This window comes from Physeter macrocephalus, chromosome 11 (assembly GCF_002837175.3).
Source record: "Physeter macrocephalus isolate SW-GA chromosome 11, ASM283717v5, whole genome shotgun sequence".
Lineage (NCBI taxonomy): Eukaryota > Metazoa > Chordata > Mammalia > Artiodactyla > Physeteridae > Physeter > Physeter macrocephalus.
The window spans coordinates 105,622,887-105,641,483 of record NC_041224.1 but is presented as its reverse complement, the minus strand read 5'-3'; the positions used below and the strand labels follow the sequence as shown (position 1 = coordinate 105,641,483).

The window sequence follows — 18,597 nt, the reverse complement described above, 5'->3', positions numbered from 1 at the left end:
CACTGCACAGCATGCGGGATCTTAGTTCCCTGACCAGGGATCAAACCCGTTCCCCCTTCCCTGGAGCCTGAAGCACTGGACTAGTGGTGTTAGGGGAGTCCTGTTTTTCACCCTATAGTTCAGTGGTTTTTAGTATATTCCAACACTGCAACTATCACCATTAATTCCAGAACATTTTTGTTACCTCCAAAAGAAACATTGTACCAAATTACTCCCCTCTCACCCCTTCCTCCAGCCACTAGCAATTGCTAATCTACTTTTCATCTCTATGGATTTGCCTATTCAAGACATTTTATATAAATGGAATCATACAATATGTGGCCTTTTGTGTGGCTTCTTTCACTTAGCATGTTTTCAAGGTTCATCCATTTTGTAGCATGTACCAATACTTTATTCCATTTTATAATAATAAACAATACAATAATAAACAATAATACAATATAACAATAAATAATACAATAATATTCCATTGTATAGATACACCATATTGTGTTCATCCATTCATCAATTGATAGAAATTCTGGTTGTTTCCACTTTTTGGCTATTATTATGTTGCTGTCAACAGTCACGTACAAGTTTTTGTGTAAACATTTCTTTTCAATTCTCTTTACATACCTAAGATCAGGATTAGTAGGTCACATGGTAACTGTATGTTTTAACTATTTGAGGAACTGCCAAACTATTCTCCAAAGAAGCTGAGCCATTTTACATTCTCACCAGTAACATGTGAGGTTTCCAATTCGTCCACATTTTCACCACTACTTGTTTTTCTTGGTCTTTTTAATTGCAGCCCTGCTAGTGTTTGTCAAGTGGTATCTTGTGATTTTGTTTCCTTAATATTTAATGATGTTGAGCATCTTTTCATGTGCTTATTATTGGGCATTTGTATTTCTTTGGAGAAATTTCTATTCAGATTCTTTGGTTGGTTTTTAACTGGGTTATTAATCTTTTTTTAAATAAATTTATTTTTTATTTAGTTTTTTTTTGGCTGTGTTGGGTCTTTGTTGCTGCGCGCGGGCTTTCTCTAGTTGTGGTGAGCGGGGGCTACTCTTTGTTGCAGTACACGGGTTTCTCATTGTGGTGGCTTCTCTTGTTGCGGAGCACAGGCTCTAGGCACGCAGGCTTCAGTAGTTGTGGCTCGTGGGCTCTAGAGCACAGGCTCAGTACTTGTGGCACACAGGCTTAGTTGCTTCGTGGCATGTGGGATCTTCCCAGACCGGGGCTCGAACCTGTGTCCCCTGCATTGGCAGGCGGATTCTTAACCACTGCACCATCAGGGAAGCCCCTATTTATCTTTTTATTGTTGAATTGTAAGAGTTCTTTATATGTTCTGGATACTAGATCCTCATCATGTTATGATTTGCAAATATTTTCTCCCATTCTATAGGTTGTCTTTTCACTTTCTTGATAGTGTCCTTTTTTTTAATTCCCCTAGTATATCTATTTATTTATTTATAATTAATTAATTATTTTTTTGGCTGCATTGGGTCTTCGTTGTGGCACATGGAATATTTTGTTGCATCATGTGTCCTCTTTGTTTCAGCGTGCGGGCTTCTCTCTAGTTGTGGTGTGCAGGTTTTCTCTCTCTAGTTGTGGCACACTGGTTCCAGAGTGCGTGGGCTCTGTAGTTTGCGGCACGTGGGCTCTAGTTGAGGAGTATGGGCTCAGTAGTTGTGGCACGCGGGCTTAGTTGCCCTGCAGCATGTGGGATCTTAGTTCCCTGACCAAGGTTCGAACCTGTGTCCCCTGCATTGGAAGGTGGATTCTTTACCACTGGACCAACAGGGAAGTCCCGATAGTGTCCTTTGATTAACAAAAGTTTCAAATTTTGATGAACAGTATTATTTTCTTTGGTTGATTGTGCTGTTGGTGTCATATCTCAGAAACTATTGCCTAATCCAAGGTCACAAGATTTCCATCTGTGTTTTCTAAGAGTTTTATAGTTTTAGCTCTTACATTTAAGTCTTTGACATACTTTGAGTTAATTTTTGCATATAGTGTGAGGTAGTATTCCAAACTGATTGCTTTGCATGTGGATATCCAAGTTGTCTTGGCACCATTTATTGAAAAAACTATTCTTTGCCCCTTTTAGTAGTCCTGGCATCCTTGTTGAAAATCAGTTGACCATAGATACGTGTATTTATTTCACAACTCTCCAATTTTATTGATCTATATATCATCTTTATGCCAGTACCACACTTTCTTGGTTACTACAGCTTCGTAGTAAGTTTTGAAATCAGAAAGTGTGAGTCCTCCAACTTTTTCTTTTTCAAGATTGTTTTGGCTATTCAAGATCACTTTGCAATCTCACATGAATTTTAGGTTTGTCTTGTTCATTTGTGCAAAAAGGCTATTGGAATTTTGACCAGAATTGCGCTGAATCTGTAGATCACTTTGGGGAGTACTGCCATTTTAGATATATTAAATTTTCCAATCCATGAACACAGAGTGTATTTCCACCTATTTGGGTCTTCTTAAATTTCTTTCAATAATGTATTGTCATTTTCAGTGTACAAGTTTTGTGATTTAAATCTACTCCTAATTATTTTTTTGATGCTATTATAAAGGGATTTTAATTTCCTTTTCAGATTATTCACTGCTAGTGTATAGAAATACAATTGATTTTTGTATATTGATCTTGTATCCCACAAACTTGAACTTATTATCTCTAATTTCTTTTTGTATGTATTGTTTAGGGCTTTATATATATATTAGATCATGTAATCTAATATATATATAGTAGATCATGTAATCTAATATATGTGTATTAGATCATGTAATCTAATATATATGTATTAGATCATGTAATCTAATATATATGTATATTAGATCATGTAATCTAATATATACATTAGATCATCTAATATATATATATTAGATCATGCAATGTAATATATATATCATGTAATCTAATATATATGTATATTAGATCATATAATCTAATATATATGTATATTAGATCATGTAATCTAATATATATTTTAGATCATGTAATCTTATATATTAGATCATGTAATCTTATATATATTAGATCATGTAATCTTATATATATTAGATCATGTAATCTAATATATATATATTAGATCATCTAATCTAATCTATATATATATTAGATCATCTAATCTAATCTATATATATTACATCATGTAATCTAATCTATATATTAGATCATGTAATCTAATATATATATGTATATTAGATCATGTAATCTGCCAATATAGTTTTTCCTCTTCCTTTTCAATATGGATGCCTTTTCCCCTCTATTCCTTATCTAATTACTGTGCCCAGAATCCAGTACAATGCTGAATGGAAGTGGTGAGAGCAGATATCCTGGTCTTGTTCCTGATCTTTGGGGAAAAACTTTCAGTCTTTTTGCAGTTTTTCATAGACATCCTTTATTAGGTTGAAGAAGGTCCTTTCCATTCTTAGTTTGTTGAATGTTTATTGTGAAAGGGCGTTGAATTTTGCCAAGTGCTTTTTCTGCATCTAATGAGATGGTCATGTGACTTTAGCCCTACATTTGGCAAAAGTCACAACCATCAATTTTGGTTGATTTTCCTATGTTGAACCAACCTTGCATTTCTGCAATAAATCTCATTTGGTCATGTTGTATAATCCTTTTTTATGTTTTGCTGGTTTAGGCTTGATAGTATTTTATTTTTGTATCTACATTCTTTTTTTTTTGGCTGAGCTGGGTCTTCATTGCAGCATGTGGGCTCTTTCTTCATTGTGGGCTTCTCTCTCTAGTTCCAGCATGCAGGCTTCTCTAGCTGTGGCGCATGAGCTCCAGAGTGCACGGGCTCAGTAGTTGCGGCGTGCAGGCTCTCTAGTCATGGCACGCAGGTTTAGTTGCCCTGCGGCATGTGGGATCTTAGTCCCTCACCCAGGGATCGAACCCATGTCTCCTGCATTGGAAGATGGATTCTTGACTACTCGATCATCAGGGAAGTCCCTGCATCTACATTCTTTTTTTTTTTTTTTTAAATAAATGTATTTATTTATTTTTGGCTGTGTTGGGCCTTCATTGCTGCACACGGGCTTTCTCTAGTTGTGGCAAGCAAGGCCTGGTGTTTGTTGTAGTGCGCAGGCTTCTCATTGCGGTGGCTTCTCGTTATGGAGCACGGGCTCTAGGTGCGTGGGCTTCAGTAGTTGTGGCACACGGGCTCAGTAGCTGTGGCTCATGGGCTTCGTTGCTCTGCGGCATGTGGGATCTTACTGGACCAGGGCTTGAACCTGTGACCCCTGCATTGGCAGGCGGATTATTAACCACTGCGCCTGTATCTACATTCTTACAGGATACTGGTCTATAATTTTCTTGTGATATCTTTATCTGGGTTTAGTTTTATACTGCCTAATAGAATGAGTTGGGAAGTATTCCCTTCTCTTACATTTTTTTGAAGTGTATAGTCTAGTTTTAACAGCAGCATAGTATTTCAATGAGAGAATATATTTAACTTGTTCCTTATTTATGGGTGTTTTTGCATATAACAATTCTGCAGTGACATCATCTATGTAAACATGTACATCTGTAATTTTTAGGTCAAAGTGTGTGTACATTTAACATTTTTGATAGATATTGGTAATGTGGTCTCTAAAAAGTTACAAGCTACTGTTTTCATTTAAATAACCTTCATTGTTACTAAGGAAGTATGTTGTATGTGTGTGTTTATCTGTGTTGCATGTGTTTACAAATAGTCAAGAAGTCTCTGGATCTGTTTTAGACTTTGGTACTTCTTAGATGGAGTGGGGTACATCAAAATCATTCTCCTTCTCTCCCTTCCTCCCTGAGATATATTTAGGCTTAGTGACAGTCCTCCAAGTGCTACCCCAAATTTTGGACATCTGCTGACACCTGGGATGCTAAGTGGTGGGAGACCTGGTCTGCAGGTGGTAAACAGGGGAAAAAGGCAAGTGAGAAGATTTGTATGGGAAACAATTCAGTCTTTGCTGCCTCTACCCTTCCTATAATACTACCCAACAAACTCCAGTTTGCAGAAAAACTGTATTAAATGGGAAAAACATTAACCTCCATTAGTCTCCCTCAATGCACAGAGGCTATTCTGCTGTGAAAGGACAGAACAGGATCCTGAGTAACCTGCAGCTAGCTGTGGCATACGCAGAGAAGCTACATTTTCTATCCTGGAAATAAAGATACACTAACATCAGAAGAAATATGTGCTTGCAGAAGTAAAGCCCGAAGAAGCCAGTGGAAGATTTGTACTGTCTTTATTACAGAAAATATGAGGAAATCGAAAGTACAACGTTGCCTGTTTTCTTGCTTGAAGATCATATTTTCTCTGGTTTGTTTAATATCAACATTCACCAGAGCTGCAGGAAATTAAATCGAACCTTTAGAAGGTATCGCATATGGACCTGGTTGGGGTTATATACAATAAATTCGTTGTAGTTGAGGGTATAACCCTCTGGATTCAGAATTCCTGTGTCACTTGCTGGTCCTAAGGGTACTGTACTCCCATTCCTGCCAAATGGAAGAATGTGTGTCAACATCTGCCTCTGGTTCAGAAGTTTGAATAGAGAAAGTAGAGAGTCTTATCTGGCCAAAAGGAGTTTTCTGACCCTCCAGGCTGAGTACTTACAAGGTGATGGCGCACGTAGGACTGGGAGCCATCTTGCCTAGCCCCTTGGTGCTGTGTTTGCCCTGAAGTAATCCTTCTGCCTCTGGATTGGCCCCTAGTAGCTCATTACACTGACCTAGAGCTACCTGCAAAGAAAAGGATCTTTAAATGACCACATCCTACTGAAATGAATGGCTCTAAAGCCAAACAGAAAACTCCAACAGTACTTTCTTCTCCTACTCCAGCAGAAGAATCGAATGCAGTGGAAATCGCACTTGGCTTCCCTCTCAGGTTCTCCCAGGTGAACCTCTTGGTTCTGTGGCTGAACTTTTCTCTTTGGAAAAATAGGAACTAATAATAAACTAGAAATCACGGATGTGTTCCTGCCTTACCTCTGACAGGAGCAGCAGTCCAGTATCCTTTAGGCGAGTGGCAAAGCAGTAATTGGCACTCTTGGAAGACATGTCAGCAAAGTAGATTCCTTTTCCAAACTGAAACATATAAATAAAAAACAAGGTCAACTGCCTAACCCATTGTGTTAGAAGGGAGGCTCATACCACTGACCCTGTGTTCTATTATCTTAAATACAATATAGACCCTTCTCCATTTCCCCTCACAATTCTGTTCCAAGAGAAGGCAGAAGCATCAATGAATCTCTGCTTTCTGGGGAGAAAGGAAGGATATCCTTAGGAATTTAAGAAAGGAAGGTCTGGGGCTTCCCTGGTGGCACAGTGGTTGCGCGTCCGCCTGCTGATGCAGGGGAACCGGGTTCGCGCCCCGGTCTGGGAGGATCCCACATGCCGCGGAGCGGCTGGGCCCGTGAGCCATGGCCGCTGAGCCTGCGCGTCCGGAGCCTGTGCTCCCCAACGGGAGAGGCCACAACAGAGGGAGGCCCGCATACCACAAAAAAAAAAAAAAAAAAAAAAAAAAAGAAAGGAAGGTCATAGTCAATGCCAGGTCACCACCTAATCCTAATCTAGGAAAAAAAAAAAAAGGGGGGGGGGGAAAGGACTGAGAAAATTGTATTCTTTTCCCTTGTACCCACCTTCAGGGTTCAATTTCTACTCACCATGTAACCTGTGATGGGAGCCTCAGGTGGGGCGATTCGAAGCCCGTGGCTCAGGATTCCCACCCAGTTACTCAGCCTGGAACCATGCCATAGGAGCATCCTAAGGAAAAGCCAATATTATTGTACTCTCTCTTGCTCTCCTGCAAACATAGGCCATAAGCATAAAAAAACACCAACAACTGTCTCTGCTATCCTTCTCTGTAAGTTCCATAACTGCACTTCAGGCAAGGGAATGTCTTCCCAAACCCAAAGCTAAATGGAGACCTGTTATGAAGGTCCTCTCTGAAGGCTTCTTTCTCACCCTCCTTCTCTACTTCAAAAACATCCAGCAAGGTCATGGTATAGTCACTGTGTGTGGGAGCATGCGTAGACTGTAGGTACTGGGAAATCACCTGTGAAGAAGAATGAAAGAAATGGCTGATGCGGACTCTATAAGAGACCACGGTGAGCTGAAGAACCTCAGGGCTTCTGGTATAAATTGGCCCAAATGGTCTCACAAGGGCAGCTAGAAAGAGCCCTACCTTCCCAATTCCTAGTAAATAGAAGTTCTGCCCTAAAGTTTTCTCTTAACCAGAAGTAGTCAGAGAACAGGGGGATGGGGAAGGGTGGATCATTTATTTTGTTATGAAAATAAATGATCATTTTTCTTACTTTGAACTCATAACTCTCATGGTCTAAAGGGAGCAAAGCACAATGTAGTTTTCTATAGTGTTGGTCCAGTGGGTGTTCTGGGCTTTGCAGTTCTGTCTTCACCAGTTTAATAGCAATTTCAATGTCTCCCAAAGCCTGACAAGAAGAGACAGAAAATCAGTGTGGGAGAAACCTGGGACAAGAGATGTAATACTTCCCAATCCACGCATATCTCACCTCTAGTAGCTGTACTTTGTCTGACAGTTCTTTCTCTGTCTGGATTAATGGAGGGGTACGGAGTCTAGGACAGAGATATAACCAATAATTAGTTCTCTGATGTGTGGCCAAAAGGCACATGACTAAAAATAACAGACTAAAGATAGGTCCTTTAGAAAATAGGTATAAGAAACTGGGGTCTTCCATTTGATAGAGACCTGTAAGAGATTTTAAATTCCAAATATATAAAGAGATAGTATGCATATACTCTGAGTAGGATAAAATGAACAAACTATATAGACTTTGACATTTAGGACTAGAGTTAAAATTCCTTTTTATGGGAACTTTTTAAAAATAAGATGTATTGACATCAATAAGGAATAGTTTGGATGAAGTCCTATCTAGAGGCAGAAATATACCTATTGACCACTCGGGGTTATTTCTAGGTCATAGGCTTCTATAAAGCAATAGGGGACTAAAAATAAAGTAAGCACCAGAATGCAGAATCAACAAAGATAAAATGTATTTTATATACCTAATATCATTTGAGCTCACAGAAATGGTGTTAAGTGTGTTACTGTCACCTTAAAGAATAGGAAACAGGGTGATATGCCTGAAAGTGTTTTACATGTTGGTTGGATAGCTAGACCCACTCTCTCTTGAGTTGGTAGCTTACACTTTGTCAGAGAATATGGTTGTAATCAGGCCAGGAGATCACATCCCATATTCATAAGCTGATTAAATAGGCGATCTATAAATCATTTTGGCTCTACAGCTATTCAAGATGATCATTTCCTTAGAAATGAAAAATTAAAAAGATTATAGTTGCTGCTGAGTGATGTAGGGGATATGGCTGGGCAGAAGAGCAAAGTGAAGTAACAGCACAGGCCTTACCCAAAGTCATGTGGGATTCTGGTGTAGAATTCATTGCATGCTTCCATGAGAGCTCGTCCATGCTGGCCAGCCCGAATACAATCCTCAATCTTCTTAAGAGACTGGTAACCTGCCTTGATTTGTGCCACTGTCAGCTTCCCTGCAGACCCAGCCAGAGATCAGACTCCACAACCAGGGTCCCAGCCTGTAAACTGTATTTGTGTCCCTGCCCAACAAAGACTCTCACCTTTCAACTTTCAAAACTGTTCTTCCTCCCCCCATGCAACCTCTCACCCCAAATCTCTCTTTCTTTATTCAGTAATATCAGCAAGATTTAAATCATGATGGTGATAAAATATCCTGGTAAAGGAACTAGAATATGAAGTGAGAATGTAGGATAGAATCTGAAGTCCTACCAAGTGGGGCTTTCTTGGTATCATATTTCATTTCTACCATCATCTCTTCCATGGCCTGGACATTACAGATCAACTTTATCAGCTCCTGTACACGAAGATCTAGCTGTGACTCTGGTTTCAAGGGGGATTTGAGAGATTCATCTTTATTTGTTTCCTCTTCACTCTACAGCGAAAAAAAAAAAAGTCATAAAATCTGAAAGCATCTATTTTACGCTCCCTGCAAGGACTGGCTCTGCGATATTCCTGGCAGGTCAACGTCGGCCTCTGCTTGAACACAGGCCCATTCCACTATTAACCTAGTTAGAGCACTCAGTGTGACTTCCACCTTCCAGTCCTACTTCTGCTTCCTATAGTTAAACACTTAGAGTAAGTCTAAAAGGCCCTCCAAATATGATGTCATTAAGTATGTAAAGAAGCTATTGTATCTCAAATCTTCTCACCTTAAAAAGACTGGTTTTCCATTTTTCAGATATGTGACAGTTTTCAGGACAGATCCTTTTAGCATCCTGCTTATGACTCGGCATTCAAAATTAAATTTTTTTTTTTAAACTGTGGTATATAACTAGAAGTGAAGGCAACTTTAAATGTAGTTTTATCAGTTTGACTATTTATTACTCCCGTCTTGATTCATAATATTAAACTTCTGGAAACAGGACCTAAGATTTCATAAGAACCTTAGTAAATAACAGAGACTAGGACCTCATCTAAGTCACTCTGCTAGACTTCACCCTGGTTAAGAGGAAACAGTTCTTCCCTAAACGTATAGTCAGAGTTTACCTGAGTATTGGTGGTATAGTCCATTTGTAGCATATCATATTTTCCAGGCACCTTCTCAAACTTCTCACGATCCTCCCAATTATTTTTTGTTTTGTCAAGGAATCTGTAAAGTTCAAGGTGGTGAGAAAATCTTACAAACAAGGGTCTACTACTAGGGATGGGCTTACAATTATTTCCTAAGAACATCTCCAAACTTTATTTCCTGCGACATCAATTTTCCATAAATCTGGATTCTGAATTAGGACCCTGAATGGACAGAAAAGCTCTAGAGACAAAGGGAACAAAAAAAATGGGAAAAAAGGACCCTTGAGCTTCCCAAAGGCCCCAAACATCACAAAGGTCATTGAGATTTAAGACAAAAGATCCCTATCCAATCCTTTTCTCTGAAAGAAACATTCCCAGAGACTCCAGAAAGTTTTTCATATCATAGTAAAATAATTTTTCAAACTGTAGCTGAATAGTCTCATCTCATTTTTCCCAAATTTCCTAAATTGTTGGTCATGTGCTGAATATATTAGCTTCTTCTGTTTTTAGTCAGTTTCACGGTTCCAGGTGATTTAATCAGTAACTAAGGATGCAATTTGGTGTTCCGATCATACAATGTCACAGTGGAAAGACATTATCATTTAGGCCAAATCACACTTACTATAAAATTCTTAAAGAAGAGATATCCAAGAAGAAGAAGGATATTTTTTTTTGTACTCATTTCTTAGCACTCACTTCTTTTGAAAGATTTCCTTGGCCTTGTTGAGGTCCCCAGAACAAGCCACCAAGCTGTGCTGCCCCATTTTCCCAACTGCAAAGCAAATGCCACATGTAAGATGGTTCTCTGCCCCCCAACCCAAGAACACTTCTCTGATAGCAACAAGCCAGCTCTCTAAGGTCTCTCTGCTTAGCATCTGACAAATAGGCAGGAAGGGAAGAAGGAAAAGGTGAAAGGTTAGGGAACTGATCCTGTTGCCTCTGAACAGCACTAGCAGCCCAATTGCAGGACAGTTCTCAGCCTCAATAGGATGCGAGTAGTTTTTCCGATGGGAACCTGCAAATGAGGATGCTGGCCACTCCCCAATTTCAAGCAGCACAGTTTGATTCCTAAGCCTCTAACAGGTTATAGAAACTCCACTTCACCAATTTAAACCCAGAGGATCCTTTGGCTACTCACTTAGTTGCTTCTGGCTTCCTGAATAATAATTCATAAAATCCACAATAAAAGTCATTACCTCGGCCCCATCTCATCCAAACACTGAAGTTCCTCTGTGCATCATCTTCTAACAGCTGGATCAGATAATACTTGTTGTTGTTGAACTGGAGATTGGTCTACGATGATAGAAATATGAACATAAAAGGACAGAAGTTTGCAAATGGAAGCTACAGAAACCAATGACTCTTCCTTGGTCACAGGTACGAGTAATTGCCGTGAGGAAAGGACAGCAAGGGACAAAAAAATCAGGTTCATGTAAGAGTAAGGATATAAGAAAGGAGGAAAAGGGTTTCTATATTAAACTTTGAGTTCCTAGGAATTAAAGGCTGGAAGCTTCCTAAAACCTCTACCCAACCTCAAATATCATCACTTCCCTCCACAGATGTTTCCGAGGCCATATGTATTTTCCAGCTCTCAATCCATTCCCAATAATTATTTTCCAAATGAAAACAATTTTGATGCCCCAAAGATCTGTAACTATTATGCTTGTTTGTTTAGACAACTTATTCTTCAGTAGTTCTACTTACAGCTCTGGTTTGTCAGCTGCAGCAATCTGACAGTGAGCTGAGAGCAGGATGTTAGGAGGGGAGGGAGGAAAGGCAGAAACCACTGCCACATCTGTCCTATACCTAACGTGACCTGAGCTGGAGACATTCAGAGAAAATGTGACTAGTATCTAAAAAGCGGTATCCTGTGAGTAACTTACTCTGAGTGAAGAGAGTGAGCAGTCCATGATAAGGAATAGCAGCCTGTGCTGTAAGGCCAAGCCCTGGTCACCAAGGCAGTCTTCTTTGTTAAGTGTGTTCCCTGTTCCTACCTCCTGTCTGCTCACATTATAAAGTCGCAGATGGTAGAACAAAAAGGGGCCTTAGGATCTTTTCTATCTGCTCATGATATTTTAACTGAAAAGAGTGGTAATAAAAGAATACTAGGTAGCTGTTAAAAGTATATATGATAGATCAATCAATTCAAATATGAAGACATATTCAGGAAATACATTAACCAGGCATGTGTAGTATCTATCCAAAACAACAAAAATAAACAAAGAGAAAAAAGATTAAAAAGAAAAAAATGGGATATCAGCATCATGGTGGAGAAAAGACGCTCCCTTCATCTCTCCCCTTCAATCTACAACCAGTAAAAAAATCCACAACTCAACAAAGGTGCCTCCGTCTTACACTCCAGGATGCCAGAGAATTCCACACATCTGTACATCTAAAGGTGGGTGGACTGGGACACATAGAGGAGGTGGAACTAGGGCAACAGTGGAGGCGGTGCCTGCGATTCCATGCCCCCAGAGAACCTGGCAGCAGCAGGTGAGGCGGTGCACAGGACTCTGGCGTCCTGGCTGCAGTGGTGCTGGCAGCCACAGGTAACTGGGCAGCAGTGATAGGGGAGCCATGGAGGGCCCGTGACTCTGGCCCCTGCACCTTCACCCTCAGTGGCAGCTCCCGGCTGAACACAACAATACCAGACAACTTAGAGGCACTGGTGACCCGGCTCCCCGCGCCTTTTCCTGTGACTTAGGAGATCCCAGATGAACGGAGGCTCCTGCCATCCTGGTGCCCCAGGTGGTGACGCCAGTGACAGCAGCAGCAGCAAAGCACCAATGACCTGGGAGGCACAACAGTGATAAGGAGGGCACCGGGTGACTCCTGACAGAGGTGGTGCAGGGTGGAAAGTGCTCTCAAATGTATCTAGAGGCAAGTCCGATAAGAGAAACCAAAAACTTGTGTTACAGCGCCACCTACTGGAAAACAAAAGAAAGGCCTCTAATTTCTAACTTGTTGAATCCTCAGAATCAAGATTTTTAAAAAAGCTTTACTTAAAGAGCGGTGTTTGCTACTTCAGACATACTGGCAGAGGAACAACTCATCAAACACCATGAAGAACCACAGTTACAGTGTATCATGAAAAGAAAATGACAATTTTCCAGAAACCAAACTTAAAGTCACGGAATATTGTGATCTAACTGATAGAGAATACAAAATAGCTGTCATGAAGAAGCTCAATGAGCTAAAAGAAAACTCAGAAAGGCAGTTCAATGATCTCAGGAATAAAATTAATGAACAGAAGGAATACTTTTCTGAAGAGATTGAAACTATAAAAGAACAAAGCAGAAAGAAATAATAGCTGAGAACTTCCCAAACCTGGGGAAGAAAATTGATAGACCACTCCATGAAGCTAAGAGAGCACATAATTCCCTCAACACAAAAAAATTTTCTCCAGGACACATTTTATGAAGACTGTCAAAAGTCGATGATAAAAGAAGAGTTTTAAAGGCAGCCAGGGAAAAAAGTATGATCACCGATAAAGGAATGCCCGTTAGGCTATCAGATTTTTCAGAAGAAACTCTAGAGGAGTGGAATGACATTCTCAAAATACTGAAAGATAAGAACTGTTAGCCAAGAATACTCTACCTAGCAAAGTTATCATTCAGATCTGAAGGAGAAAAAAGGCTTTCCCAAACAAACAAAAGTTGAGAGAGTTCATCACCACTATACCTACTTTACAAGAAATGTTGAAAGGAGCTCTTCTACTTGAAAGAAAAAGGCAAAGGTACACAAAACTTTGAGTAAGGTGATAAACAGAATCAGAAAATTACAACTCTATCAGAATAGGTTTAAACAGCATAAAGGTTAAAGGGAAAAAAAGCAGAAAAAACAACTATAGCTACATCAATTTGGTAACAAACTTACAACATAAAAAGGGATAATTTGAGACAACAAATGCATAAAAGGGGAAGAGGAAGAGGATGGAAGCCATATAGTCAAATGAAGATGCTATCAGCAGAAAAAGGACTATTTTATCTAAGAGACGTTTATACAAACCTCATGATAACCACAGAGCATAAATCTAGAGCAGAGGCACAAAACATTAAAAAAAAGGAAACTGAGAAAAACATCATAGAAAACCACCAAACCAAACTGGCAAACAGAAACACAAGGAAAAAGAAACAATGGAGATATAGAACAACCAGAAAACAAAAGATGAAATGGCAATACTAAGTCTTCATCTATCAATAATCATCCTAAATGTAAATGTATTGTATTCACCAATCAGAAGACACAGAGTGGGGCTTCCCTGGTGGCGCAGTGGTTAAGAATCCGCCTGCAGGGGACACAGGTTGGAGCCCTGGTCCGGGAAGATCCCACATGCTGCGGAGCAACTAAGCCCATGTGCCACAACTACTGAGCCTGTGCCCTAGAGCCCGCGAGCCACAACTACTGAGCCCGCATGCCCCACCTACTGAAGCCCGCACGCCTAGAGCCCGTGCCCCACAAGAGAAGCCACCACGATAAGCCCACGCACCGCAACGAAGAGTAGCCCCCACTCGCTGCAACTAGAGAAAGCCCGTGCGCAGCAACAAAGACCCAATGTGGCCAAAAAATAAAATAAATAAATAAATTAAAAAACAAACAAACAAAAAAAACCCACAAAAGACACAGAGTGGCTGGATGGATTAAAAAATAAGATCCACCTATATGCTGCCTCCAGGAGACTCAGCTCAGCTCTAAAGACAAACAGGCTCAAAGTGAAGGGATGGAAGATGATACTCCAAGCAAATGGCAGCCAAAAGAAAGCGGGTATAATTAATACTCATATCAGGCAAAATACACATCAAGAAAAAAAGTTAACAAGAGACAAAGATGGACATTACATCATGATAAAGGGGACAATTCATTAAGAAGACAAGTTTTTCAATATACGTACACCTAATTCAGGAGCACCAAAATATATAAAGCAATTATTAACAGACCTAAAGGAAGAAACTGACAGCAACATAATAATAGTTGGGGACTTTTAACACCCAAATTACATCAATGGATAGATCATCCAGATAGAAAGTTAACAAGGGAACAGCAGCCTTAAATGAAACATTAGATCAGATAGATTTGATAGATTTGTACAGAACATTGTATCTAAGTGCAGCAGAATACACATTCTTCTCAAGTGCACAAGGAACTTTCTCAAAAATAGATCATATTGATATGTTGAGGTACAAAACAGGTCTCAATAAATATAAGACTGAAATCGTATCAAAAATCTTTTCTGATCACGTGAAACTACTACAACAATGTAGAAATCAACTACAAGAAGAAAGCTGGAAAAATCACAAATATGTGGAGACTGAACAACATGCTACTAAACAACATGCTACTGAACAACTATTGGGTCAACAAAGAAATCAAAGGAGAAATTAAAAATACTAAAGATGAAATGAAAATAAGACATACCAAAATCTACGGGATGCAGCAAAAGTGGTATTAAAAGGGAAATTTAAAGCAATACAGGCCTACGTCAAGAAACAAGAAAAATCCTGAATAAACAATCTAACCTCACACCTAAGGGAACCAGAAAAACAGCAAATGAAGCCCGAAGTCAGCAGAAGGAAGGAAATAATAAAGATCAGAGTAGGAATAAATGAAATAGAGACTAAAAAGACAATAGTAAAGATCAATGAAACTAACAGCTGGTTCTTTGAAAAGATAAACAAAATTGACAAACTTTTAGCTAGACTCAGAAAAAAAAGAGATAAGGCTCTGATAAATAAAATCAGAAACGAAAGAGGGGAAATAACAATGAGTACCACAGAAATACAAAGGATTATAAAAGAATATTATGACTAGCTATATGCCAACAACTGGACAACCTAGAAGAAATGGACAAATCTTAGAATCATACAACCTTCCAACACTAAATCATAAAGAAATAGAAAATGTGAATAGACCAAAAACTCTAGTAAAGAGATTGAAATAGTAATTAAAAAACCTCCCCCAAAACAAAACATTACCCTGATACCAAAACCAGACAAGGACAACACAAAAAAGAAAATTAGAGGCCCATATCTCTGATGAGCATAGAGAACTGTATGGTGACAGATGGGAACTAAATTTTCGGTGGTGAGCACCCTGTAGTGCTTACAGAAGTAGAAATCTAATGTTGTACATGTGAAGTTTACATAATGTTATAAACCAATGTTACCTCAATAAAAAGTAAATTTTAAAAAATAAATAAATTTAACTACATAAAAATGTAAAACTTCAGTAAGGGCAAAAAGTATACCATAAGGAAAATCAAAAGGCAAATGACAAATTTGGAAAATATATAAGCAATTTATATTATAGACAAAGGACTATCTTCCACATTATATAAAGTTCCTCAAAGTCCACAAGAAAAAAGACCAACAACCTATCAGAAAATGTGCAAAATGATATGAACAGAGGGTTCATAGGTTCAATAAAAGACATAAAATCTGCTAAAAGATCTGCTTTTCAGAGAGGACTCCACTATCAGGTAGAGTGCACTAGGGCTTAGTACTTGGGAGTATGAACCCCTAGGGGCTAACATAAGGGACTTCAGAATTAAAGATTTGGGCACTGGACACTGTCAACAATAATTATCAAGAAAAAATTCTCATAAATAGCTTCTTCCCTTACTTGATTTAGCATGACATCATAGACATCGTTTCCTTCACAGTATACATGGGCCTAGAGAGAAAAGAAAAAAATTGACATCTGTACAGTCACAGCCCTGATGAGATCCTAAGCGAGGCTCTAAATTTTCTTATGCCTCGAGGTAGTATTCTCCCACTCTACCAACATGCATCTTCCAGGGAAAGAAATGCAAAAGTACGTTCTACACATAAACTGTCATTCCTATGATGAAAACATGTTGCCTTTTTGTAATTACAGAAATACAAATCAGTCTAACTCAGTTAAAGGAAACCTGTTCCAGGGAAGCCTTTCTTCTGTATTCTTCAAATCCTTTTCCCATTCATCAGTAACTCATACCATACATACCAGGGCAGTATCTCATTAGAACATTGATAATGATACAATTTTCTAATTGAGAAAGAGAATGAGGTGTGGAAAGCTGATGACGACTCCAGAAGTTAACCATGCTAAAAAACACCCTGATGATTACCCCCAAACCCCACCCCTGCCATCACTCAGTCTTGGAGAGAGTTAATCACTAGTAATATTTTGGAGAGCATTCCTGAAATGGATACTAGCAATGTTCCAGACAGGAAGCCCAATAACAAACGAACAACTGCTCCCTGAGAAATCAATGGGAGTCTCTCACCTTCCCCACCTTGGCTGTGCACTCTGGGTCCACTGGAGCTTTGCCCTTTAACAGCAAGGTCTTCACAGACTCTGAGGAAAGACAGATATGTACCACATCTACTTGTATGGGAATCAAAAATATCTGTCATGGTTAGACAGAAACCTGTCATAATTAACTTTGCCCTTCCCAAGCACTCCTGATCTGCCCAGGTCTCAGTTCATCTCAAATACAGGAAACTGAAGATTTTGAGAAAGTAGGTTAGTCCTGTGGTATGCCCAAAAGATAGAAAGTTAATTATATCTTCAAAGAAGGAAGAAATAAGAGTTGAAAAAACAAGATACCCCCACCCCCAACCCTCAGCCCTCCCAGAGACCCCCTTGCTGGCCCAGGTGCTCCCTGGCCTATGTATGTCGGGGAGCTGACCTTGCTTGTCTTCTGTCCTGTCATTATCAGCCTTTCCTCCAGCCACAGGCTCCTTTTTCATCTTCTGGCATTTTCGAATTTTCTTTGCAGGTGGAGGGTCTTCTGTAGCTGTTTTGCCATTATTAACTCTTTCAGCTTCATTCAGTGATACAGAATGGGCAAGAAGCATGGGCAAAGAAGCAAAAGAAAGAATGGGTACACACTGAATATGATGCTACTTTGAAAAAACATCTTTTTAAAGAAATAGATTGAGGTGGTTTTGTAAATTTACAAAGAAATGATAACTGCCACACCACTGTTCTTGAAAACAGTGTGAGTTGCTGAATTGCTATTCTAGCCACATAAAACTAAACAAAGCAAAATGGAGCCTTGAGGTCCTTGTGAGCTCATGGCCTGAGGCATGAGTCTCATAGCCTGCTCATCTCTTCTGTTTACTTGTGCCCCAATACCACCCAAATATCTATCCTCAAACTACCTAAGGTGGTATGAGATAATGGTTACTACAGTGCTCTGTAGTCTGTGTCTAACTTAGAGCCCAGCCCTGTCTCTTCCAGCTGTGGAATCGTGTAGAAGTTATTTCATCTCTTTGTACCTCAGTTGCCCCAACAGATAAATCCAGAGGAAGACAACACAGTACCAAATTTGTGGGATGGACCTATGCACATAAGAACACAATACACAGAGTATGATATCTCATCATAAGGCAGTTCTAAGAGTTCCATTTTATTATCTCTGAAACTGGCATGCATTTTACCATGGATGACTTATAAGTAGTGAATCATGTTTTAATTGTAAGCGTTTCTTCTTGCTTAGTGGTACATAAAACAATGATGCACCTTACAATTAATTTTTTTTTTACAATTAATTTTTTTTAACTGGATGACATTAGGTATTTAAGATAGTGCTGGCACTAAGTTAGTTGTTACAGGTCAATAAGCTGTCATACACAGTTCTGTAATCCCAAAAGCTCTGAGAACAAAAAATTTCAAAGTTCGGTACCAAGACAAGTACTGGTTCAGGCGGCGATGGAAGTAGGAAGGGCTATAGCAGAGGGCACCGTTCCTTTTCCGACTTCCCGCCCCCCAGCCTTCTGCCCCCCACAATGCACTCCAAACCTCGCGCCCGGCCGCCGCCTGTCCCCCGCCGCCGCCGCTGCCGCCGCCGAGGTGCCATGGAGCCAGAACGCTGACGTCATCAACCCTCTCCCAAGTATCGCCGGCGCAGTCCAAAGGCGGGAGCACGTAGCGCGCGTGCGTCCCAGCGAGGAGTTGCCTGGGGAGGTACGCTCCGCAGTATTTGCATGTCGCAATGTGTTGCGGGAAGTCACCATAACCTACAAATGCCTTT

At 39.8% G+C, this 18,597-nt stretch overlaps 2 protein-coding genes across 3 annotated transcripts in view; one reads left to right on the top strand and one right to left on the bottom strand.

Moving 5' to 3' along the window:
* Positions 1–18,597, top strand: part of CCNB1IP1 (cyclin B1 interacting protein 1) — a 49,881-nt gene that overhangs the window by 4,587 nt on the left and 26,697 nt on the right. The gene's annotated exons all lie outside the window — the stretch shown is intronic.
* Positions 3,164–18,438, bottom strand: PARP2 (poly(ADP-ribose) polymerase 2). 2 transcript variants are annotated; one of them, XM_007127741.3, is made up of 16 exons: positions 18,366–18,438; positions 17,251–17,385; positions 16,846–16,916; positions 16,200–16,250; positions 10,778–10,874; positions 10,278–10,353; positions 9,558–9,660; positions 8,781–8,943; positions 8,386–8,524; positions 7,513–7,576; positions 7,297–7,431; positions 6,910–7,037; positions 6,646–6,745; positions 5,969–6,067; positions 5,598–5,722; positions 3,164–5,479 (listed from the first exon to the last, which is right to left on the bottom strand). In XM_007127741.3, the coding sequence occupies exons 1-16, from the start codon at positions 18,421–18,423 to the stop codon at positions 5,320–5,322; spliced, it is 1,704 nt and encodes a 567-aa protein (XP_007127803.1). In that variant the 5' UTR covers positions 18,424–18,438; the 3' UTR covers positions 3,164–5,319. The 2 variants fall into 2 exon arrangements, with proteins under 2 accessions (XP_007127803.1, XP_007127804.1); XM_007127742.3 differs by lacking the exon at positions 18,366–18,438 and adding an exon at positions 18,250–18,343.

Excerpts from the sequence above, each read along its gene's own strand:
- PARP2 (XM_007127741.3), bottom strand. The coding sequence starts at position 18,423 with ATGGCACCTCGGCGGCGGCAGCGGCGGCGGCGGGGGACAGGCGGCGGC. Across the intron at positions 7,038-7,296 it reads ATGAGAGTTATGAGTTCAAA|GTGATTTCCCAGTACCTACA; the intron begins GTAAGAAAAATG and ends TCTTCTTCACAG. Across the intron at positions 6,068-6,645 it reads CTCCCATCACAGGTTACATG|TTTGGAAAAGGAATCTACTT; the intron begins GTGAGTAGAAAT and ends TATATGTTTCAG.